This window comes from Aulonocara sp. 'chitande type north' Nkhata Bay, linkage group LG22 (assembly GCF_057382095.1).
Source record: "Aulonocara sp. 'chitande type north' Nkhata Bay isolate Kocher_YH1m ecotype deep benthic linkage group LG22, A_spYH_male_GT1.1, whole genome shotgun sequence".
Lineage (NCBI taxonomy): Eukaryota > Metazoa > Chordata > Actinopteri > Cichliformes > Cichlidae > Aulonocara > Aulonocara sp. 'chitande type north' Nkhata Bay.
This window is the reverse complement of record NC_141364.1, coordinates 9,840,845-9,866,737: the sequence shown is the minus strand read 5'-3', so window position 1 is coordinate 9,866,737 and position 25,893 is coordinate 9,840,845. Positions and strand designations below refer to the sequence as shown.

Sequence of the window (25,893 nt, the reverse complement as noted above, 5' to 3'; positions counted from 1 at the left end):
AAGGGCAGAGAGCTCCAGTCCGACTCAGACGCCAGCAAGGTGGAGGTGGAGTACTGGTTTGGGCTGGTATCATCAAAGATGAGCTTGTGGGGCCTTTTCGGGTTGAGGATGGAGTCAAGCTCAACTCCCAGTCCTACTGCCAGTTTCTGGAAGACACCTTCTTCAAGCAGTGGTACAGGAAGAAGTCTGCATCCTTCAAGAAAAACATGATTTTCATGCAGGACAATGCTCCATCACACGCGTCCAAGTACTCCACAGCGTGGCTGGCAAGAAAGGGTATAAAAGAAGAAAAACTAATGACATGGCCACCTTGTTCACCTGATCTGAACCCCATTGAGAACCTGTGGTCCATCATCAAATGTGAGATTTACAAGGAGGGAAAACAGTACACCTCTCTGAACAGTGTCTGGGAGGCTGTGGTTGCTGCTGCACGCAATGTTGATGGTGCACAGATCAAAACACTGACAGAATCCATGGATGGCAGGCTTTTGAGTGTCCTTGCAAAGAAAGGTGGCTATATTGGTCGCTGATTTGTTTTTGAATGTCAGAAATGTATATTTGTGAATGTGGAGATGTTATATTGGTTTCACTGGTAAAAATAAATAATTGAAATGGGTATATATTTGTTTTTTGTTGAGTTGCCTAATAATTATGCACAGTAACAGTCACCTGCACACACAGATATCCCCCTAAAATAGCTAAAACTAAAAACTACTTCCAAAAACATTCAGCTTTGATATTAATGAGTTTTTTGGGTTCATTGAGAACATGGTTGTTGTTCAATAATAAAATTATTCCTCAAAAATACAACTTGCCTAATAATTCTGCACTCCCTGTAGTTGCAGTTCACAACAGTAATCTCCTCAAGGCATTTGCATTCAAGGGTAAAAAACCATATGATATTACAAATAAAACCCCACCAATCAGATCCCTTATGGTTAACACTTGGCGACAGTAGGAAGGTAGAACTCCTTTTTAATAGGAACAGATATCCAGCAGAACCAGCAAGGGGCATCTATCTGCTGTGACTGACTCGAAGGGTGAGGGGATGGTACCTCACTGAAAGAAAAATGGTAGAGTTGTATCTAGCTTGCTTATTATGCCGATAAAATGGCTTGTATTCTGCCAGTGTAGCTCTGGCAGTTCATGTTAGACTGAGTCTATTTCTCTAAATTTGTCAGCACCAAGTCTAAAATAAAGAGCTTAGTTTCACTTGAAGTGCATCGAAGCAGAAACACCAGTGCACACCAGTGTAAAAACGCAAACGGCTATGTTGCCACGAGGGCAGGGATTCAGGACAGGACAATAAATCCCACTTTGTTTCTAAGACCTGTAAGTTGTGTCTAATTTTACTATATCTCCTACTATGGCTAAAAATACATTTAAACTTGGACTTCCTGGGAAAATCCTCTGCCACGCTGAACTCGTTTCTCATGATAGTGATGAAATTAATGTGGCAGTTTATTGATCCCTGTAGAGGAATGATGAGAGCTGATTTTCTCAAACTGTTCCAAAGCATTTGTCCTGAAGCTGATGGAGAATGCTTTCCCACTGACACTCTGAGCAACTGTTGGCAACACCGTCAACGCTGCACCGGAGAGGCAGAAAACATTTTTACAAAGCAGCCCACGTTTCCCACAGGCTTGAGTTATTATGTAATCAGATGTGGGTGTTCCATCGCAAGAAACACTGGCTAATAATCCACTTTTTTTTTTAGCAAGTTCGAATGGTGTGTAAACATATCGCACATTTTGGTAACAGTGAAACATTTCCCAGATCATATGACTCAAAGCTTTGAGCACAATATTTACAGTTTAACACTACTACCTTTATGTTTATAGATCTGTCTAAAACAGTCTTTTTTTTCTTATCCTCTTTAACAGTTCATCTCCCTGCATATTGTCATTCAATCAGTGTTTGTTTAGTTATAACTTGAGAAATCTGTGTATCTGTATCGACTGTTCTGCTCATCAGGTTCAGACTTGGCATAGCTGGGTCTTTGGCTATGAAGGGAAGGATTTGGGGTATGTGACCAATGCAAGTGTCCTTGGATGCAGTGCTCTAAAAAAAACAAAAAAAACACTGCTTACTCTGAAGGTGGTGATGCTATGCACAGGATGTGTGCTGATTGAAAGATTTGCTTGAACAAACAATGGATTGACAGCAGAGTTCACCATGAAGGGGAAAAAGTGTGAAAAGAATCAAAGGTCAAAAATAAAGAAGTACAAATGGTGTTTGGAGTGAACTGTTCTGGTGGTTTTGAACATTTGGTTTCTTTGTATGTTTTCACTTCTGTAATCAAAAGAAACACCCAAAACAAACAAAAAGTAGCCAGTAGTAGTTGTATTTTTGACATAACCATTGATGACAACACACTGATGCAACATGCGGATACTAGTCTGCAAAGCTCTGTGTAGGATCAATACACAACCTTTACAAGACACTGAAGTGCAGTGCTGAGTGTGTGAAGTCATTTGAATGAACAGGTCTTACTTTTGTTTCTCACTAGAAGTTGTTCTTGAATGTCAGTATTTCCCCTACAGTGACAGCAGCCATGTGTTTGACTGTGCTTGTGAAGATATTGAATGAAAATCTTGCATTCCCAAGTCTCAGAACCTTAATTTTGGACATGACAACTAAATGCCAAAATCCTGACTTAAATCTTAAATTTTAACCCTAAAAAAAACTCTTTTCTTAGGTTTGTTCTTTCTGATAGTAATAAACTCAAACGGGTTCTTGCAAATACAGCTGAACATAAATGTATTTAGTTTAGTGCCTCATGCTATAAAAAGGCTCCTGAGATCATGCTGCAAATCCAGGACATTTGTTGGTGTTACAGTTTATCAAACTTCTTTAGGGATTTAATCCATCCATCAGCAGGCCTGCAATACTAAATACCTTCACTCACTTATGTTATTTTAATAAGCAGTTTATATTTTCAATAGCCGTAATCACTCAAACACATTTGGTATGTGTATGCATGTAACTGGACTTTTAAAATAATAACTTAGTGTGTGTGTTTGTTTGTGTTTTTAGTGGACATCTATAAATTGTTGCTACAAAAATGAACTGGGTTACACTCTTATATGACAATTAAAAATTAATTGCTTGCAGCTGAACTTCATTACTATATAGAGACAGAGTTATTTAGCTTACCTTCATTTAACAGAAAGAGTAGGATACTCGTTTTGGTGTTTAAAAAAAGTAAATGCCATATTCATGAACCCCCCCTGTTGTAGTCCCTTAGAATAAATGGCACCTCCTTTTGATGCTCAAAGTGCCAAAAGAAAACTTTGAACAACTCAGGAGAACTTTCTTCTCATTATGACTCAGTTATTTGAAAATGATCAGGATGTTGTATGAGGAACTTTATTTTTTGTACCAAACTATATGTGATAAGCACTTTGCTGTGCAGAAATATGGGTGTATCATGACAGGATATAAGCATGAACAGATTCCTGTTTGGCTAAGTTACAGCATTTGTTACCGGCATGTTTCTCTTGGCTCAGATGTTGTTGGACTTACAAAAAAAAGTGCTGCAATTTTTTTTTTTTTGTTCAAAATCTCATATAAATGAAACAAACTTTAAGATTAGTTCTACCAAATTTTATTTGACAGAAAATACTTTTTTTTTTTTTTTAAATGATAAATAAAGAAACAAATACTATAAGCATGTGGGGGGGAATGGTCTGGACTGTGATCTGTCCAAACTGATTTTTAGAAGTGAGGAACCAAAACAAATACATTAACTGGTAGTAGTTGCTACACAAGAAATAATTATAACAAATATTTGTTTTATGATTTGTATGATGAATTTTACTCTTGTAAAATTTCTATTTGTGGTGAGGCTGAATTGTGTTAATAGGGTTGTATTTTATGGAAAACACCATCATCATAGAGGGTGTTGATTTTGTGGAGACAATGAAGTGAATGTATAAACCAGCCAAGCCTGGTGGTGCACACCTTCTTCCCTTGTTCAGAAACAGAGCTTTGGGAGTTTCTGTTCATATGGGTTATAAATAGGTAACAGGTTGTTTTGTAGCAGAAAGTCCTACAAGTGGCATTATCTCCGGTCCTTCAACTAAAGTTGCAGACGCTCTCAGCTCAAACAAAGTCTGGCTACAGCAGGCGTCTAAATGTTTTACTGCTGGGGAGGGCCGCATCTGTGAGTTTGGACCTTAAGCTCTTAATCCTGCTCATGCTACGTTTGCTTGCGCGCATGTCCACGTTTATTTATTTATTTTCAATAAAGGACACTCTTGTACAGTGGAGTGACCTTTCAGTCTGCTTATATTGTATTTTTTTTTTCTGAATGTATTTGATAAAAATAAGTTCTGGTTTCTAAAATGAGATTTGAAGTTTAATTTAAAAAAAATCTAAGCAAAACACAAACCTCCCCAAATGTTAAAATTGAATGATGTTAAATTTGAATTAATTCAGATTTGTTTGTTAGGTTTTTTTTGTTTTGTTTTGTTTTTTTTAGTACAGTAAATTTTATTTACTCAGAACATCTACCTCAGTATAATACATGGAAGATCAGTACTTGTATGTGACATTGATCAGAAAAATGTTATTAATCTTTTCAGCTTTATTTTGCCTGTTGCTGATATGAGACTCTGAATCTTTTACTGCTATATTTAATTGGCATCCTCATTTTCATCACGTAATCTGGCAACGTCACTATAAATATTATTGAGGTCATTGCAGGGTTGACGTGACCACAATATGTGTTTTGTTTTTTTTTCTTATAAGAATCTAGACATTTATTAGAGAGCGTCTCATGAATAAGGTAGTATATCTTCTCAACGGTGTTTTTAGTGTTTATTATGTGAAAGTGCTGTTGGCTCTGCCCTTCTAACTAGCTTTAATCTTGGCTTTTCTCACTGAATCTTGCACATCTTGTACTTTGAAGTGCTTTTTTAGTATTTATTTATTTTTTTACCTTGAGATTTCCTTAAGTATAAAGTTGGTCATAGATGCTGTTACTTGTTCACACTGCTTGGATATACTGTTTTTGCGATTTAAGATGAAAAAGGTTGAGTTTAATGTAATGAATAGAGTACTTTTTTCTTTTTTTTAAACTAGTAAAGTGAACTTTGACAGTTTTTTTTCAAAATTTATTTATTTTTAGTACAGTCTCAGCAGAGAATGTGAATACTTAAGACCTTATTCATTTGTGTTTTTGGACACAATCTGAACACAAGTTGGTTTTTTTTTTTTGCCACTCACGTCAGGGACCACAGATTGAGTTGTACACATCAGACTTCATGTGCAGTGGTTGGCACAGTTATGAGATGCTGAATTTTACAACTAAAACAAATGAAAACACTGTTACAAAAAGGAATGAAGCACAAGAGTTGCTTTATCGTGTTGTCATAATTTTATATTTAAATTGTTTATCCATTTCAGCATGTTTCTAAAATTGTTCTCCAACACACATACTTACCCTCGTTCAAAGTAACTGAGTCTTCCTAACACAGCTTACTGTTCTTTCAGATACTCTTTAGAAGATGAGCCCTCTAACTTGGATGAAATGCCCCTGATGATGTCGGAGGAAGGCTTTGAGAATGACGAGAGCGACTACCAGACTCTACCCCGGGCCAGAGTCAATCAGAGACAGAGTGGCCTCGCCTGGTTCCTCCTGGGAGGATGGAAAGTCCTGTGTGGGAGGTACCTCTGCACCATTGTTGTTAATATGTTGATTTAATGATTTTTTTATAGTGACGGTTTAGGCAAAATATTGATAGTTTACATTTTGGGTTTATGTATCTGGGTGTTTTCTGATTATTCACTCAAGCCCTGCTATTTTTTAATAGGAAAATTCAATGAAAGCATTTTAAAGCAAAAATAGATTAACCATGTTTTTAGTGAAGTTTCTATTTCTGACCTCTGCTGCAACCACATATTTTTTACCTTCTGCCAAACACTGCACCACCTTCTTGTATGTTTTCTAAATAAACTTAAAGGAACCTGTAATATAAGTTTCTAGCAATTAGACTACTTGAATAATATTTGTAATAGAAGCTTGTCCATAACAGATCTGTAAACACACAAAAATAGATTGCAAGTTCACTCTGGGATATAAAATGGATTGTGCTTGTAGCCCAGTAGTCTTTGCTAAATAACATATTTTCATAGCAAAATACTCGGATATGTTTTGCCAAATGCTTTACTGATGTCGCCTTATTTTTAATCTACAGACTAGAGTAGTCCAACTGGACATTTAACATTTCCGAGAGTCTTTCTGTAAATGCAAGCGTATTGTATAATGTCAGCAAGCATGCTTGTGATGATCAGTTTGGATTTCAAACGCACCGGTAGCTGTGCATGAAGTGCAAAGAGAGGATAAGGGCATGTTTTTTTGGTCGGGTTCCTCGATGCGCACCATCAGTCCAAAAAGATTTTCAGGTCAAACAGAACAGGGTGGTTTATCCGACTAATGATTTATTTGACAGGTTTTGCCCTCTAACGACGCTCCTTTCAGGCTAAGAGGACTGTTTGTTTGTGTACATTTATAAACACTTGTTTGTGTAGTACTCCAGTGCCCAAAACGTAACATTCACCGCTGCTGCAATTTCATAGCATATTCGGTTTTCAGTTCAGTTTTGTTGGTAGTGGTACGTGTCCAATTGAAGCTGCATATTGATCCCCCTCCCCATCCCCCCACTAATGAACAAATCGGATTTTTCACAGCTGACCAGTTTGATGCTTTCCAGTAATTTTATGTGTGCATAGTGTGGGATTATAAAACACAAATAATTCACAGTGAATAAGCCCCGACTGTTCAAATGGCATATTATTTGAATAGCATTCATTTGCTCAAATAATCGCTCTTATGAATCTGGACTCAGAGTGCACAGAGACAGAGAACGTCGAGGCCAATACAAACAGGACTTTTTACCAAAGTTGATTTATTTAGTTTCATGTTTTGCCAAGTTGCTTAAAATGTGGAAAAGCCAAGCCGTTCAGCATGACGGTATACACTGACACTCTCCCCTCTTTCCCCCCAGGTGCCAGTTTAGGTCATGCTCAGATCACGCTGCTCTCATTGAAATTTACCCGCACACTATGCCACTGTTTGCGTTTGATATCAGATATGGGAGATAAGCCCCCATTGTAGTCATTACCAGGTTGATGGAAAGTCACTTACTTTTTGAAAAGTAAATGTCAATCTGAACCCGTCTGTCGTTATTGAGTTTTGATAATATGGTGGTAATGATGTTAGTGCATACAAGCAGAAATGGACTAGGGGTAAAACTACAAACTGCATATAAAAGTCAAGTTGTTACATCTGCTGCTGTGTTGGCATTTGTTAACTGTGGAGGTGCAACACATAAACATAAATATCGGCTTCTCAGTGCTCAGTACCAAACTAATAAAATATTAAAAATGGAAGTTCAGTAAAAGTAAGGCACAGGCACGCGTGTCAGTCGAAGCAACGCTCCACTATTTTTAAGCCTTGATAGTATCCAAAAATTATTCAGTGTGGAGTTGTTATGATGGAGGAAATTACCAATTGTACCAGATTGCAAACTTACATTTTAACATGTATATCATGGGAATTGATTCACTTTTTGAATCAGCCCCAAGTGGCCACTGGTAGAACTGCAGTTTTTAGCTTTTTTTATGTTGCCTTCTTTTTAACCTCAGAGGTTGCTGTTTGGGTAAAACTAACAAAACTAATGCGTGTCAACCAATTTCATGCAGTAGTTTGGTTATATACATGCAACATGTTTGACTCTTAAGCTTAAATTGATTATCCAGCTCTGAACTTGTCTGACTTTTAACATAATTAGCAAGGGATTTCCCACCAGGAGAGATGCTAACCTTTTTAGATGATTCATAGCGTTAAAAGCAAAGGACCTCTTTATACAAGTGGGTCAAAAAAAAGCCTTGAAGATCTAATTTACACTGATGAGACCTGGAATATAAATCACATCAGTACTGTAGGACGCAGCAGAACACAGCTGTGAGGCTCCATGGCTACTAATGGTTTAACAGCTGAGAACGTTAATGAGAATGAATAAACCAATTTGAAGTGGACGTCACGGTTGCGTCACTGTAGTTGCAGAAAAACAGGAAACTGGTGAAAGATGCAAGAAAACTGGTGAATCTAAGGAAAAAGTAAAAATGTCTTTTTCTGCTTCTTTATTTATTGCAGAATATAAATGAAGAGAATAAGATGGCCTGCTGTTTGGTTCGTGTTTGCAGTTTGGATAAGAATTGTTTTTCTTTTATATATAGTATTTTTTTTTTTTATATGTGTTTACACACACAGTTGCTGTTGAATTGTGAGTTATTGATATTTATAGAGCTAGTTGAGTCTCTCTATCGCTCACATTTGTATTACTAATGTAAATTTTTGTTTCATTTTTAAGGGAAGACAGTTGTGTTGTCTCAATGTATCAGCAGCAGCCATACCATCCTCTCCCATTGCACAACCCCCTCATTTAAATGAACATGTTTGAATAGACATATTCACTCAGTGTGCACCACTGTTGCCACAAAGAAGCTGGCTTTACTTTGGAAACCCCCACCTCCAGTTACAAAAGCCCAATGGATTACCACATGTACTGATATAATTAGTAGGGAGCTATTAGTGGCGTTACTGCACAGTGCTAGAGCTGGCACTGTTTAAGCATTGTAAGCAAGGAAGGGCAAAATCACAGATTTGCTTTAATCGCTTTTTCTATGTATTGCTTAAATTTGTATCCTGTGTTGTGCAAACTCGACAGAGATCCTCAAAGTCGTGTATTACCACAGAGTTTATTTTCTGTTTATTGGTTATATTTTTATCTTTATTATTTTAAGCTCTATGTGTCCGGAGAAAATTTTGAGAATTTGTGACATCAATAATGATTTAAAAACAAACTCGCGCAGTTACAGAGTGATTACTGAAATGTAAGAAGGCTGAAAATACGTTTTAGACTCTGGTTGCTGTGACAAATATTAAGTTGAATTTTAGGTTTTCAAAAATGTTTTTTCTTATTTTGAAAAAACCTGAAAAAATAAACTGTTTTATATATGTAAGATGTTTCCTTTTAATCATCTGTTAAATTTATTTTGTGACCTAGTGTGGAACTTTCTGACTCCCCTGGTACAAAAAAATATCCCCAAAAAGCCATAAAGGCAGTTCTGTCTTGTTGTTGTAATTTTTGCTTTTTTTTTTTTTTTTTGGTCTGTTTTTAATCATATTGACATCTTCTTTTGTAAGCTGCTGTGACTGTCTGGCTCATATATGTCGGAGGAAGAAGGAGCTGAAGGCAAGGACAGTTTGGCTCGGCTGCCCTGAGAAGTGTGAAGAGAAGTACCCCAAAAATGCCATCAAAAACCAGAAATACAACATCATCACCTTTGTGCCTGGGGTGAGTGGCAGTAGCTCCCACACAACCTGTAGCCTGCTTCAAATGAACTGTCTTGCTTTGGTAACTGAATTCGCATTTCGTGCCCTGATCTTTGCTCTTAACGCAGCAGTTTTTCCTTTTATCGAGTCCATGCTCCCAGTCTTTATAGTGTCTACAGTACAAATTCATCCTTTCAGTTGAAATCAGTCATTTATTTTCACTGATTAACAGACTGTAATGCACAGGAGCTTTCACTGGATCTCATTGTTAACTATTCTGTCATTAAGTTAAGGGTTTACTCTGTAGGGAACAATAGAGATCCATCAGAGTAACTTATTAAAAAGCAAATGGTTCCTTGATTAAGAGGGCTGCCTTCAGCCCAGGCCATTAAATGTCAACTGTCTATTAGAGACGTAGATATTCTCGTCGACGGTGAACAAAACGGCTGTTTTTCTCCCTCCACTTTGAATTATTAAATACACACGAATTGAGTTAGCAGTATGCATTTTCCCCTAAAGGTCAGGAGGTTCATTAACTGTAGAGCGTCGTGCATTGATCCCATTGTCTCTGATAATCTGTGACTAGACACTGGACTCTCATTATTGCAAACATTATTCAAAATTTGACCTTAGATGACTAGAATACTGCGATCTCCCTGGTGATAGATGGCACATTAGCAAAGAAGCTTGAGCCGCTCACAAGAGCTACTTTGGTATGTGTAATATAAGAGCGTCTCTGGTGATTTCCACCTGAAATGGTATCTGATTGAGTCAACCTCATGTTGATTTATCAACACAATGCGCCTGTTTTCCTCCTTCATTTGAAGCTTTGGTCACGCAGTGCAGGATTATTCTTGAAAGTTTTAGGCACTGACATCGTACCTAGTTGCCCTTACATTTGAAATCTGCACCCTGCGTGCCATTTGAAACAGACGTTCTCAAAGTGTCAGAGTTTCCATTAGGTTAATGTAAAGTTAACAGCATTAACATGTATCTTGTTCCCTCTTGGAACGTGTACAGTAACCCATCCCGTCTGGTTTGTTTCTGCTGCTGCATCCTCTTTTATCTTGTCTGCAGCTGTCGTCATCTTTGACTCACCTTGCTGACATGTTCACTCACCTCGCTGAATCTTTGTCTTCTGTCCCCTCTCAGGTTCTCTACCAGCAGTTCAAGTTCTTCCTCAATCTTTATTTTCTAGTGGTGGCCTGCTCGCAGTTTGTGCCATCACTGAAAATCGGATACTTGTACACATATTGGGCACCTCTGGTAAATGTTTTTATGTATTTATTTTTGATCTATCAAGTTGTTTGCAACTAAATTAAATGTACAGTGAAGCCAAATTAGTCGTACTATTGGAATTCAGCAAGAGAATAAACCCATATTTTTCCACTTTTTACTATTGCAACAGTTTTAAGTGAGAACCTGCTCCAATTTGTTAATGTTAAGCAAATGCCAGTGTAGTTTAAATGAATGGATTTTATTATTGATAAAACTCAGTTTTTAAAGCACTCCTTTGTCGATCAGGGTTTTGTGCTAGCTGTCACAATGGTGCGGGAGGCTGTGGACGAAGTGAGACGTTATCAGCGAGACAAAGAGATGAACTCTCAACTCTACAGCAAACTGACAGTGAGAGGTTAGTGAGACAACTAGAGACCTATTCACCTTCCACCTTATTCGTCTAGCTGTTTGCTGACATTATGAAGACTCTTATTCCAATGATTGAGGCTCCATGCAATTAAAAGATGGCTTTACACTTGCAACAGAAGTCATTCTTCTCACTGTAATTGCATTGAGTCTTTTTTTTTTTTTTTCCTTCAAATTTATAAACACCTAAGATCTGTGCCTTGTGTTGATTGTAGCACTTCACAGCCACCGTGTACATATGTACATGTTTGCATGTAATCACAGTGAAAGAGGAAGGTTCTCAGCGGATATTGGGGTGGTTTAATTGAGAGTGACCTTCTATGTCATTGTTTTTGTCTGACTCTGACCAGAGATGAAAACAAAAGGGTATTACGTTATCAAGCTGGAGATAATCAATTAGAAGGTGAGAAGGGGGGAAAAAAGTGCAATAGCAAAAAGTGGGCTGTGGTTTTAAGAGTCGGCATCATTTCCATGGGCCAAAAATCAATATCTGCATTTTATTTCATGACATAATTTAGTTTGAAGGTATTTCAGAATACAAGTCTAGAGTCTTTCACAATTTCTGTGCTTTTCCTTAGGTAAAATTCAAGTGAAAAGTTCAGACATACAAGTTGGAGACCTGATCATCGTGGAGAAGGTAAATCTCTCCTGTCTTTACCTCTAGATGCCGGAAGGATTCAGTTAGGTGTATTTGCTTGATAGGTGCTGATTTGACTCATTTTTTTAAGCTATTTAAAATATATAAAATAGGAATTTGATAGTTTAGCCGACATTTTTGGAATTTATTTTCATATACGATGAAAAGATGTTTGTTTAAAAGTAAAAGCAACCACAAAAAAGGTTCTAAATCCTTCAAAACATTAGCTTGAGCTTATTTTATAAGCATTTGCATCTTTGCTAACAGGCAGATATTATAAAACAGATTAATGGATTTGATTTAAACAGTACGGTGGGAAATGTGTTTTATTTTTTTGAAACTTAAGATACATTCTCAATTCTAAAAATTTAATTAAAAATGATCAATTTGTGATGTTTGGTTCTAGGTCAATTCCAGCTCCAAATTTTTATTCTTGGACTCTTAATATTTTTTTTCCTTCTCTTCCTTTAATGCCACCCTGTCTTTCTAGACCACTTTCATCTGATTGGCTGCTATTCCCAAACAAATTGGTTTGTTTACTAGGAGTTGGTTTCTGTGCTCAAAACCCCAGAGCTGTGCACCTGAAATAACTGTCTGAGGGAAATCCTCTCTCACTGACATCAAACACAGCCAAGAGTATAAAAAAAACTGTCTAAAACAGAGTGTTTAGGGTGAAACTTGTGCTTTTGGGTCCTTTCCTATACACCACTGTTACAGTGATATATGTGAAGTAAAATGGTGAAAAGCACACTAAGTCCATTTTAAAATTTTCATTGCTGTGCATTAGATTCACGTAAAGTGAAGTTCACGTCAGGGTATTGACCATATTTAATTATTCAGGACGATTTGGAGGGGATAGTGCTCAATGACACACCACCTTTAACATTTTCCTCCTTTCTTCTTCTTCTTTTCCTAGAACCAAAGGATTCCTGCAGATATGATTTTCCTGAGGACATCTGAAAAAACTGGTGAGCAGTCTGTTTTATTTTTTTATTTTTATTTTTTTAATCAGCCATTGTAAAGCAGGACAAAATATGCTGGAGACGCAAGTAGATCAGCATTACCTGTACACACCTGTAACGGTATGTTTTCCAAAAAAATAACACAAAGAATGCTTACAGTTGAACTTTTGTGTTCTCTGTGGCAGTTCAGCCAGCTGAGTCAAGTGTATTTAGGTGAGAAATGTGACTTTTCCCTACACTTCTAGTCCTTTGACAAGTCACCCTGTGATTCATATGATTTGTTCGGGTGACTGACGATGCAAATTCTAATTAATCAATGAACTGCATCAGATCCTGGCTCTTTTCTGAGTGGCATCATTTCCATCAATCTTTGATATGTCAATAAGCTTGGCAGGAAGTTGTTGATGTCTTTGTCTCTAACTCACACGCCCACACACATCCACATAAAATAACATATTTCTCTTTCGCACACAGGCTCGTATATTTTGTCTTTCACATACTCATATACACCCTCACATCCCAGTGGTGTCACGTGAGAAGCTGACCTGCCATTACTGCAGAGGGAAAGCATGAATCATCCCACTTGTGTTAATGTTTTCCATGATACTTAACCCTCCAGGGATGGTTTATAGTTGCCCTTTTACCCTCTCTGTCAGATAGTTGCTCTCATCCATCAGTTTCATATGTAATATTGCCTCAGATCAATACAGGTCACCACTGCTCAATTTTTATCAGGCTTTGCGGTGTTCACAGCAACCACAGAGGCTTTCTGTTGTGCTACAGGTTCTGTATTAATGCTCAAGTTATTAGATTAAGACAATTTCTATGTGCTGCGAATATGTTTACGTTCTTTAGCACATGGTAATGTGGAAGCATGCTTTTCAAGCATGTTTTTTGGTTCAACAAAGCAGTCTCATGGTTTTGGCCTTTAATTGTTTAATCCACAGGATATACTTTTTAAACTTTGGTCACTGTCAGGTTTCTAAAAATGCAAATGTTAAAAAAGTCTATTGCTAATAAGTAATAACATTATAATGTGTGTTAAAACATGCAAAATGCCACAGAAAAATTGTCATTTTCAGAAGAAAAGCTTTTTGGATTAAACGTGAGTTATAATCTATTTGTCTTATATGGGAAAGAGCAATGCAAAGTATGCAATCACAACAACTGTGCAGTCTTTGAGAGCTTTTGTGTTTTTCCAGGTTCGTGTTTTATCAGAACAGATCAGCTGGATGGAGAAACAGACTGGAAACTGAAAGTTGCTGTTGGCTGCACACAACGACTGCCAGCAGTAGGGGTATGGATACGTTAGTGAATCTCTGGTAACAAACTGTCTGTGAATGAGTGTTGAGTTATCACTAACAGCGCTGCTCATCGAATGTCTGTGCTGTGATGGAAACCTAATCACTGATGACAGACGGCAGGAACAGTCTGAACCTGACAGCAGCTTCCTTTAACTGGAGATGATACCCAACACTTCAGATTTGAGTTTTTGTTTTTTTGTTGCCACTTAATGCAATCAGATAATTAAAGTTTCAGCAAGTCATTTGATGATTGAGCCACGGCTTCTGTATTGGGTTTCAAGGCACCCGAAGATGGCACAAGCTGTCTTTAGTTGAGCCAGTTTTCGCGTTGTTAACACGCCTCGCTTTTATACTTCATTAAAAGATTGTTCATTTGCCAGAGAATATTAGGAGCTAAAGTAAATTGGTTTGATGCGCTTTCACAACAAGAAGGGTTGCTGACTGAATAGTTGAGGTCCTAACTAATCAAGTATGTCCCCCCATCTTACGTAGAAACTTTTATAATATAAGCACTAAATTATCATCATGTCTACACCCACTGAGAAGGTATAATAGTTTATATGTTCACAACTCCAGTAAAACATCTGCTAATTATGCTGTTGTTTCTATATTTAAACTAATGACTTTCATCAGGGTCATGTATTGTTCCTCCATCACCATCCACACTTGCTGTCTCTAAATCATCGCTGCACCAACTCTGTGCTTTTGTCTCTAAAATGCTGGAGCAACATAACTCTCCATTGGGGGTTCAGTAAAATAATCTTCCCTGCTCCTCTTTAACCGCTCTGCCCATGTTCTCGATAGGAGAACACTATCTGAGCACAGCTGAGGCCTGCCTAACTGCTGCCGAGGCTCCACGCGCTGCATTCCTGCCTGAATAATTTAATATTTACAATCAATTTTTGTTCCACTAAGAGGGGGGAAGGCTGCTATTGGGTGCTTGACAGGCCTTAGGCTGCAGTCTTATTTGTCAGGGTGACTGAGAGAACAGATGATTGAATGGTCGTGATTCAGTGGTGATTGTTGTGACTTCCTGAGGTTGTTTCCTTCTTTTGTTAAGAAGTCAGATCCTACATTTATGGAAGTGCTGTTATCTTAGTACTCCCTTCATTGACTCTGTTGATTCTCTGTTTGTTTTACTAAATCTTGCCAAAGAAACAAAAGATCATACTAAAGGTTTTGCTCGTGTAGCAAGATCGGTCTTATTTATTTGAGCAACTGTGCTAAAGTTATTATTACACAACACGCTTTATAGTACATCACATATATATTAACTAAGACTTAAGTTCCAGCAATATGTTATTTTAAACAATATTTGCTGCAATATCCAATTATTCTGCTCTAATAGGAATTAGTGAGGCTTTTATTTTCAAATTTAAAGTATATTTTTCTAACATATTTTCACTTCCAAATAAGGTGTTTAGTTTGAGTGCAACAGACTGTAAAATACTGAAATGCTAACACAGTTTTTACTCTCCCTTGAAAACAGCTGGTCTCTTTTCCATTTGTAGTTTTCAGAAGAATTGCTCACTCATATAACCTAGTTAAATGAGGCTGTGTCTCATTTTCAAACTAATTAAATGGCACCTCTGTCGTGTCTTCTTGTCTCAGGATCTCTTCTCTATCAGCGCCTACGTCTACGCCCAGAAGCCTCAGCTGGACATCCACAGTTTCGAGGGGAATTTCACAAGGGTACAGTAGCTCGTTGACATATTTATAACCTGTAAAACAAATCTCAAAGAAATGCAGATTTTTCTATAGAACGTGGATTGACATAGAAGATGTGTATCACCGCAATGTGTTGACAAGTGACAACAATAGGGGCTTGTGTGTCCATCTGGGCCTGTTGTTATCTCCAGCAGGCATGCCTCTTACATCACAGGCAGGTTCTTGCAGCTCCAGCTCTATCCATCCTGTCTTGCTTGTTGCTCAGTGATTTTTTTTTTTCCTTTTTTTTTTTTTTTTATTAATAGCAGATTAGCGCAGCCCCCACAGAGAGGAGAGCTCCAGTACAAAGGGGGGCTTTGTGGTCCGTCTTCACTCTTGGCCACACACCAGGCTTAGTGAGCGAGCACTTCCTGCGCTCATTCATCCTCCACGGCCTTCCTTTGCATAGCGTGTGCTTTTAGTCTGAGCAGGATGGGAAAAAAATGGGTTCCCACAGATCCGCAGCAAATGAACTTACCTATTTATGAGAGTTTCTTTCTTTTTTCTTTTTTTTTCCTGAGACGGATATAGTGGCTTTGTTTCTGTGGTCTTCATTGAGACCCTCTGCAGTTATGAACACCGTACTGTGATGCCAATGTCAGAGCGGTCAAGCATTCTGCAAACTGCCATTTATTTTTCATGCACCTCTTCCCATGTTTGAGTGGATTGACAGGATGTGGGTGCTTAGGTATCATAATTATCATATCGGGCAGGCAATTTGAGCCGAAACTGGAGCCTTGACTCTGCACTCCTGACTCAAGCCATTTTCAGCATTTGTCTTTATTTAAGAGAGAAGGGTGAAACGGGGAGGGTGAAACAAGAGGCTCTCAAGGGGCTTATTTATCACTAAAATCTCATCTACTTGAACACTCTATACTGTTTTTTTTAAAAGGAGCCTCTATCGCCATGCCAAATCTAGTGAAAGTATAGGTAAGAGGACTACTGTATTGCTATAGTCGGCACAACTGTGCAGGGTGCTTGAGAAAATTAATGGCACAGCAGAGCTCAGCCATCCTGGTCAAGCTATGCACCGTCTGAGCTGGGGTCTCTTAACCATTTCTGTTCTGTCCAAACAAACTTTTCAGCTTTTTCCTTTTAATTATTGTCAAAAAATCTATCAATCAATTGGGAAATGTAGTTTTTTCATTGCAATTTTATTAAATAATGGTTATCAGATAGTACACACTTTTATGTAATAAAGCTAAGATCATTATTGTTATTAAAAAATAAAGTGGTGATCTTAGAGCCTCTTGCACAAAACAAAATAAAGATTTCAATTATTAGAAATCAGATTAATGTTTTTTACAGTTTGTAAAAGTTGAAATAAAATTTGTCTTCATTATTTTATTTTTGGTGAGAATAAAATGTTTAACTGCAGTAAATTGTCTTTTACTATTAAAGTCACTGGAGTGAAATTCATCTGTGGTGCTACTTTTGTGTTTGTTTGCCTGAGGGCCACACTGAGAAATACTAATTAGAAGGTGGCTAATTGCAGAAATAAATTCACTGCGTCGAGGTATTTCTTTGAAGCTCGAAGCTTCTTTGGTTGAAGTTTTCCATGTCTTAGGATTCTTGTTTGCTTTGTTTTTTCTCACACACAACAAAGTGTCACAAAAAGGAAGAAACAAAAAACATATTAAGTTTGTACTAGTAATATGTAGAATTTAATTTGTATCTAAATATAATTTCATTTCAAACCACCAGTTAAGTTATTTAAAGTCCTAATTATGCCAATTTGTTTATTTGCAGGAAGACACGGACCCACAGATCCATGAGAGTCTCAGCATTGAAAACACTCTTTGGGCCAGCACCGTAGTTGCATCTGGTAAGTAAATGAAAGCTATTGTAGCCTTTTCATTTTTTAAAATTGAAGTGAATCACAAATATATTGCTTGTCTGGATGTTTTTTTTTAAAAACCTCCAGTTTAATTTCACCTTCTGACACTTTTTATTATTGCTAAACATCAACCTAAAGATGTGAATGCATGTCTGTGTAAATGTTTTCAGAAACATGCACTGACTCATATTTCATTTTTCTTATTTTATGCATTTTCTAAATTTGTTGCTCACACTTCCTGAGTGCAGTGCTCAAGTTTTGCAAAGAGAATTCATGGGTTTAAACCTTGAGCAATCGGTTTGATTTAATAGATATTTGCTTAATAAAACCCACGATGGAGGTGGTCCTCCTTCAGTTCAGCCAAGCCATTCTGGCAGAAATGGTTGTGTCAGTTGAGAGTGTTTGTGACGCTCCCAGTGATGGCCACAGCATTGATCTGTGGTGTTGCTCTCCCCTCTGGCCTGACCTTGACCAGAAGAGCAAACACACACAGTGGCACAGAAAGCCTGACTTAGACTCGTTACATCATCTCTGCTTAGAAATGTCATTGTCCCTCACAAGACTCTTCCTGACAGACACCTCTCTCCTCTACAGTAGCGTTCAGGGCGTTTGATCTGGCCCAGATCACTGTGTATTCACACGGTTACGGGCCTCAGTCCAGCTGTGACAGGAGAATTAGTTGCTCGCATATTCAGATTGAAGCCCCTCTGCATGCTGAGCCACACAGACCATTTGTCACACCGCTCAATATTTCTGGAGTTAGAAGTCAACAGGAGCAATTCATCACCTTTCTCCTCTGATCCTGTGGCTGCTGGTCTCTGTTGTGCCTGCACTTTACTTTCCTTGTTTTGTTTTTTTTATCCATTTGTAACTTTCTTGCCATTTTTTTATAGTTTGGGGATTTCAGAGCCTGTATTTAGGTTTATTAGTGTCTTTGCTCTGCCATTAGGCTCATTTAATATTAATGACTCATTAATCCTTTTTAATAAGGCCACTGTAATGAATTGGCAAATAAAGATGGCAGCGTATTGATCAGCTTTTATGAGCTTCCATAGGGTGGCTGAAGGCCCCGAGTGTCTAAGCGTATTAAACTCCTGTCTGTTGGCTTGAGTGGCAATGAGACAAAACTGCCTCAGCTCAGCCTTATTGTGTTTCCTCTCATGCAGTTCGTCTTACTTGACCAAGATGAGTGTGTGCATGCATATTTGTGTGTGTTGTGTGCGTGTTTGTGTGTCCGTGTGCGTGTGAGATGGTGGGGGTGAGGTTCAGTTAATGAGCAGCATTACTTTCCTTGTCTCTATCTTTGGCAGGCACGGTGATAGGGGTGGTGATCTACACAGGCAAAGAGACCAGAAGCGTACTGAACACGTCCTATGCCAAGAACAAGGTGAATGCTTTTTTTTGTTTTTTGTAGCTTTGAATCTAAGGTTTTTTTTCTAGTTTCCTATACAAATAATGTCAAGTGGTATACTAGAAATATAATTATAAATATTTAAACTGTTACAATTAACGCTTAATTGTTAAAAATGTCTGAAATTTGCTTAAGATCCTCCTGTTTCCCCCATTTGATTTAGTTACCTCACTAAAATTAAGACAAACGGCAGAAGAAACAATCATAATTTTTTACACTGGATCTAGTTTTGTTTTAAGTGCTTCTGTATTGTATCAAATAATGATTTATTTTGGCTGTTTTTAAAGTCACATTGCTGATGTCAGCAGAATTTTGGACAAAATAAAATGTTCTTGTAAGCATATCCTCTATAGGTTTTAAACCAGCTTGCAAGGTATAACTCAGAAACATGGAGTCCCCTTGTGGTGTTTCCATCATAAACGTTTAAAAGCTCTAGTGGATAAATCACCTCAAACAAAGTATCTTCTATCCCAAATTTTCCTCATGCCATCTCGTTCCCTCTCACCTCTGATCACTAATCAATCACTACGACAAGGTGGTTTTTTAACCTTGACTTTCTAGATAAAGTTGGGCCTGTCAGCGCGAAAGGTCAGTACCATTTGCTAATTAACCAAAAGGGAAATTAACTAACTGAGGATTTAAATGACATTTTCAACACCAAGTTAATCTCATAGAATCCCCATTGAGCGTTTTGTCTCCGGATTGAAGTGAATAATTTTATGCTAAATATACGATTTTACCTGGAAGATGTTTTGGCTAGATAGACAGAGGTCATCTGATAGAGGCAGCAATAAACAAGATCTCAGAGGTTTTTGTTTTTTTTTTTCCTTTTCTAGCTAAACTGAATCTACCATGCAGTGACTTTAACACACAAAGTTGTCACTTCCAGCTGTCACCTACTAAAGCTCTCCGTGGCATAACATAACCCCGTCCTGCTGCAGCACCATTTTGACACCAGTGTCTTTTATTTAGAACGCTGATGTGGCCGGTCGAACAGTCGGCCAGTGTTTTGTGTAAGCCTGACAGCTGAGAGGAATTCAATATTTCAAGGAGATGATGTCAGAAGTGCCAATATGGAGACTGGAGATTGGGGGAGAAAGTCGATACAGTGCGGCTAAAGTCACAAGAACGTTTTGGTCTCATATAATCTGTTGTGACACCGACCAGGACGATGCCCGCGCTTGATCAATCTGACAGGACGTCAGGCGTAGATTCACCCTTTGTTGCAGTATAGTTACAAACTCCTGTCTGAGTAAAGAGGGAGAACATTGTCATTTGACAAGAGGCCACTTCTCAATAAGGATTCTTTGAAGTTTATATCCAAGTTCCAATACTCAGCTCTCCTCGTGTGTTTCTCAGGGCGAGTTGCTCTGGAAAAATAGAAACCTAAACTTGTTTACTAATTTCTCAAAGATCAATTTTATTTTTCTTGACTTTCTTCTTGGCCAGATTTCTAAGCTTTAACCGTTCACTAAGACTGAAGCTCTGATATTCTTTGGGTTTAATTTCATGAATATTCATGTCCCACGTCTGCAGTCCGTCATCAGATTTCACACACATGCTAAAATACAAGCCACACAGGCAGATCGAATCATTCCTTTCAGTTTTAATGGCTTGGAGATGAATGGAGTAAAATATGCACTTTTATTCATTGATAGCATCTTTAGGTTGAGGTAATTGAGTCCTTTTTCCCCCCTTGACTGAATGAATAATGACTTCATCTGATCCCCGGCAAGGCTTGGAAAATTTAGACTAGCCATTGTTCAAGCAGAAGGCGATCCTTTGCTTTTCAGGCGTGCACTGTTCTCTCTGTCTTAATTTTTCTTCATTTTAATCCACCCAAACCCGCTATTTTTCTCAATAGCTCAACCATGAACCATGTAGTGAGGCACTGGGGTGGGGAGATGCCCACCCGCTCACTCGGACCCCTTCCCCTTTCCCCACTCTGCTACTGGGAGTTTAACACCAACTGATAAATCAGTCACACTGGTCTCCCAGCTCTCCCAGTCCTCAGGGGAATGGTTTTGGTGGGGGTTTAGGCAGTGGAGGAATTTTGCTGCTTTTTATATATGCCTGCCCCCTCCCCTCCTTTTCAGAGCAGTTCCTTTATTTGAGAGAGGAGAGATGTTATGTTCTGCTGTTTTTGTAAGCGTGGTGCGTCAGATGAAAGCCCTCTGTGTACAGGGCTTTGCTGCGAGCACTGCCAGAAAGGGGAAGGGCGCTTCTTTATTTGACATCTTTTTCCCACATGCTTCATTGGCTGGGAGATACACTCGAAAAATAAAAGACAATTCTGACCCCCTTTTTTGTCTGTTTTTCTTGAGAGCCATCTCAATATGGGAACTTTCTCTGTTTTTGAGGCCTTTTGACCTTCTATTTGTTGCACTGAAAGACAATACTTCAGCATGACAATAATGCAATTTGAAGTTTAGCACAAAGTGGCAGCACCAATAAACTTACTTATGCTGTATACACAGTTTGCATGTTAAAATCCTGCAGCTGAGAGTTTGATTGGCTTTGTTTTTGCCCATGTGTCGCATATTGTAAGGTTTTGGTAGCAGATGGGAAAGTAGCAAAGACCCTTTTCTTTTCTTTTTAAGTTGCCAGAAAAGGAATAAGATGTTTTATCTGGCTTTGTATTTCAAGTTAATTGAAAAAGTGTCCTACATTAGAGAAAAATTGTTAAAAACAAATGCCACACTTAATCAGATTTTACAGAAATTACTCTCTAATCGATGAAGCATGACAGCTATGTTGTAATCGGCCCATTTTGACGTCTATCTTTTCCCCAAAGGTTGGCCTGCTGGACCTGGAGCTGAACCGTCTCACCAAAGCCCTGTTCCTGGCCCAGGTGGTTCTCTCTGTGGTGATGGTTGCACTGCAAGGGTTTGTGGGTCCTTGGTTCCGCAATCTCTTCCGATTTGTTGTGCTTTTCTCCTACATCATCCCCATCAGGTACAGTCTCAAATACAAACCTCAGAAGTCGATCCTCCCACACTGGCAGGTGTAAATGTTCTTACCAAAATAGATATAATGATGATATTATTTTTAATAATATTATTTTAGAAAAAATAATATTTTGAAGCTTGATCTTACAGTACATTCAAAACAGATTTCCTATCAAATCTTTGTGTTCAACGTTAAATAGATTTTTTTTATGTTGAATTTATTTTGCTTCAGTTGTTGAATTCAAAGTATTCTCTTTTTATTTCAGTTAAGGTTTACTAAAACCAGTGAACAGTGGACAAAAGGACAAGTTATTTAAGAAGAAAAAAGAATTAGCCAGTGTTTTCTTATTTCTTAGTTTATGTAGCCTTACTGTGACTGGTGAGACAAAGATACTCTTAATCTGTTTTCCCCCTTTTTTCTTTTTCTTTTTCTTTTTCTTTCTCTTTTTTTTTTTTTTTTTTTTTTTTTTTTTGTAGCCATTTTTTCTTTTTATTTGGTCTTTAATACAGTTTTGTTGTTTTACTGGTGGTGGGTTACAGTCATTTTATTTAATTTCGTTTTTTTTTTTGTTTAGTTTGCGTGTAAACTTGGACATGGGAAAGTCGGCCTACGGTTGGATGATAATGAAAGATGAAAACATCCCCGGGACTGTTGTGAGGACCAGCACCATCCCCGAGGAACTGGGCCGGCTTGTCTATCTGCTGACAGACAAGACAGGTAGTGTTTAAGATTTTACTGACAATCCGAGTTTGACTGAAATTATTTGCTTCAAGAGGAGAAATGATTTGGATGCTGGTTTAATCTGTGCATCTTCAAATGGGAGAGACTGTGGAAGCCTTATCATACCATCAAAGAAGGTGGAAGGTCTACACAAAGTGTGTGACACGTGTGTATTATAGCATTTATGGGTTTTTAATGTTAACATTTTTAAGGTGTCTAGATCCCTACTTGCAGATTAGAAAGTGATGTTACCTGATCAAAGCACATTAACCAAAAGGAAAAACAAAAAAAACTGAGAATGAGTCTTTAATGCAGCCACATTAATTTTTCCTTTATGAATTAAGCACATTTGATGATAACTGAAGTAGAAACATTTGACACTGTGGGCATGTGTGAGTTAAAACGGAGAACTGAGGAAAAATCCAGCGTTTTCAGGTGCTTCTCAGGAGTCCTCAAGTTTTCTTATTTCCCTATTGTGGCGTGTTTCACTAATAAACAAATGGCTGCTCTTTTCTAATTCTAGACGGTGTGTCAGAGTGATAAACTCCTGCTGGGGTCCTAATATGCTTCTTTGTCTTCCCCCACTGATCTAGGTAGGAATAGATTAGCTTTAGAGCCTATTTATCCAGGTTGGTAGTTAAAGTACATGGAAAAAAGAACAAACAATCAATCCATTAGAATTGGTTAACTCTGTGCCTCTAATGTTTTTGGAAGTTAGATGCCCTCTAATCAGCTTTACGCTCTATCAGCACACGTTCTGGCAACCAACATCCATTAAACAAGGCCATTGCCCCCATTTTCAAGGATTTTTCTTTTTTCTTTTGCTTTTAGTGTCTGAACATTCACTCAGTCTTTTTGTATGCAGTCTTGTCTGATAGTTAGAAAGGACACGCAGTCCATACTGGTAATGCGATTAGGTCAGTGAGAAGGCAAATGCACTACCCTGCAGGTCCCATGATATATTGGAAACGGTCTTATGAAGACGACCTGTGTGTGTGTGTGTGTGTGTGTGTGTGCTTTCAGAAAGGCTGAATTTATCTTAATTTTGCTATTGTATACAGTTGTGTAATAAGAAACTCTGGATGATATAAGGTGGAGACATGGTTTATTTATATAGAGCACAAACCTAACATAAGGTTCTTAGAAGCATAGTCAAATAAACAGATTGTTTTCTGTGCTGTAGTCACAGACCTGCCTCTGGAGATCTAGGTGGTGATCCAAACTTTGCAGGATGGCTGGGAGCACAAGGTGTCAACCTTGAAGGGGATTGCTTGCACATTTAAAGCAAGGACGATTTTAGCTATTAATTTTGGGAAGCGATTAGAGCTTGGACAATAAATAAGGCATCTGATACTGTTGTAGCTTAATGGGTATCTGTGTATATGTAAGATGATACAAGAAGCTGGAGTTCAGAGATGCCAAATTAGGAGCTGCTCAGTTTCTCTCAGGGAGGATTTCATCACAGTTGTGACCAGCAATAACAAAGACTGCGGATTTGTACCGAAAATGTTATTTATGTCTTGTCTTGTTAAAACACATGACATAATGATAGTAAACACAGTACTGATATTCTACACTTGCGATGGGTCTTAAACATTATCTTTTGAGAGTTTGTTGAATTGTGATTCAGGTGCTGTGGATGTTCTGTTTGTTTTATATGGTAATGTCTAAATAATCTTCTGAACTGCAGGCACTCTGACACAAAACGAAATGATATTCAAGCGACTCCACCTGGGAACAGTATCCTATGGCACAGACACCATGGATGAGATCCAAAGCCATATAGTCCAGTCATACGCACAGGTGAGCAACCTTAATGACGTGTGGTTGAGAAAACCCAGCTACTGTTAGTCTGGGGCGATCGTGGCTCAAGAGTTAGGAGTTCGCCTTGTAATCGGAAGGTTGCTGGTTCGAGCCCCGGCTCGGACAGTCTCGGTCGTTGTGTCCTTGGGCAAGACACTTCACCCGTTGCCTACTGGTGGTGGTCAGAGGGCCCGGTGGCGCCAGTGTCCGGCAGCCTCGCCTCTGTCAGTGCGCCCCAGGGTGGCTGTGGCTACAATGTAGCTTGCCATCACCAGTGTGTGAATGTGTGTGTGTGAATGGGTGGATGACTGGATATGTAAAGCGCTTTGGGGTCCTTAGGGACTAGTAAATACAGGCCATTTACCATTTACCATTTAGTCTGTGTATGTCTTAAGCACCCGAGTTAAAGGCATCTGGACTTTTAAGCCTTTTGGATTAGAGGTAAAATCTCTTCATGAACCTAAAAAAGAAGTCTGGTTGCCTTCAGCTCACCTCCATGCTGATTTGTTTGTGTGCATTAATTGGTGTGAGTGTATTTGTGTATATGAAAATAACGTCCAATATTTTAATTCACTAAAAATAAAATCTATGTAAAAATTTTTAGCACTAATTTTTTTAGCATCCATATTATGAAAAAATACTTTTTTTTTTCTTTTTTTTTCTTTTGTAAATTTCTGAATAATGATTGTTTAGTGTGAGTGTTCGCTCAGTATTACTTTAAAACTATAACACATATGCCTAACGATAGACACTGGGTACACAATTTACTTGACTTTTGAAAATTTGTGCCCAGCATGGGCGCGTATCCAGTTAAAATTAATACTTTTTTTCCCTCAGTGTTTTCCCGCTTATTCCTGCCCCTCTCTGCGGATCAGTTTAATCAATTTTTATATTGAGCTAAGAATAAGTTTTCCAGGAAAGAAGCCCATATTGTCCATTCATCATGCGGCGTCCCTGAGAGACTCCCTGTACTGTAAGCAAGTGTTTCCTCACTGGGTGGCTCAGATCTGGCTGCAGTCTTGACAGAATGATATTGTTCGCTCTCAGCCAGCTCCAAACAGCTGGTCGAGGCTGAAACCATCTGCCCCGCACCCTTATGTCTAATCTCAGCTAATGAAAAATGACTAGTCTTTTTAGCGCAGGACAGCTGAAGCAGTGCTGATCAGCAGTGCCTCTCTCATTTGTGCTATACAATACTTTTTTCTGTACTGTACTGTCACAGTGATGTGTAAAATTTAAAGAGGATCATTTATAATATAGTCTAAAAAAACCCCACCTAAAGGTCTTAATTTAATCACAACTTTTGCCTACAAGTATCTGTTGTACATTTAGAAGAAATCCTCCATTTATATCTGTGACACTGTGTTTATCTGGCTGAATGGCATAATAATCTCTGCCTGTAGATCTTTCAGTCCCTTTAGATAAAGTTTGTGTACTTACTGTACTCCTGTCAGCCCCTTTCTCTGCTCAGCAGGAGTCAAGTCTAATAATAAACCAAAGTCTAATGCTCAGTAGAGTGCAGTCCTCCTGTCAACTACAGCTGGCTCTGTGGACTGTTGTCATGCTCAGTAATCGC

At 38.3% G+C, this 25,893-nt stretch overlaps 1 protein-coding gene across 6 annotated transcripts in view; it reads left to right on the top strand.

The window, feature by feature from the left end:
* atp9b (ATPase phospholipid transporting 9B) overlaps positions 1-25,893 on the top strand; it is a 44,542-nt gene that overhangs the window by 2,875 nt on the left and 15,774 nt on the right. For all 6 annotated transcript variants that reach the window (XM_086279746.1, XM_086279747.1, XM_086279748.1 and 3 more), the window contains 13 exons: positions 5,497-5,670; positions 9,215-9,365; positions 10,496-10,609; positions 10,868-10,976; positions 11,566-11,624; positions 12,541-12,592; positions 13,789-13,883; positions 15,502-15,582; positions 17,347-17,422; positions 18,745-18,821; positions 21,640-21,800; positions 22,369-22,511; positions 24,205-24,317. In XM_086279746.1, coding sequence (XP_086135872.1) covers positions 5,497-5,670; positions 9,215-9,365; positions 10,496-10,609; positions 10,868-10,976; positions 11,566-11,624; positions 12,541-12,592; positions 13,789-13,883; positions 15,502-15,582; positions 17,347-17,422; positions 18,745-18,821; positions 21,640-21,800; positions 22,369-22,511; positions 24,205-24,317 — 1,405 coding nt within the window. The remainder of the gene's footprint in view (positions 1-5,496; positions 5,671-9,214; positions 9,366-10,495; positions 10,610-10,867; positions 10,977-11,565; positions 11,625-12,540; positions 12,593-13,788; positions 13,884-15,501; positions 15,583-17,346; positions 17,423-18,744; positions 18,822-21,639; positions 21,801-22,368; positions 22,512-24,204; positions 24,318-25,893) is intronic.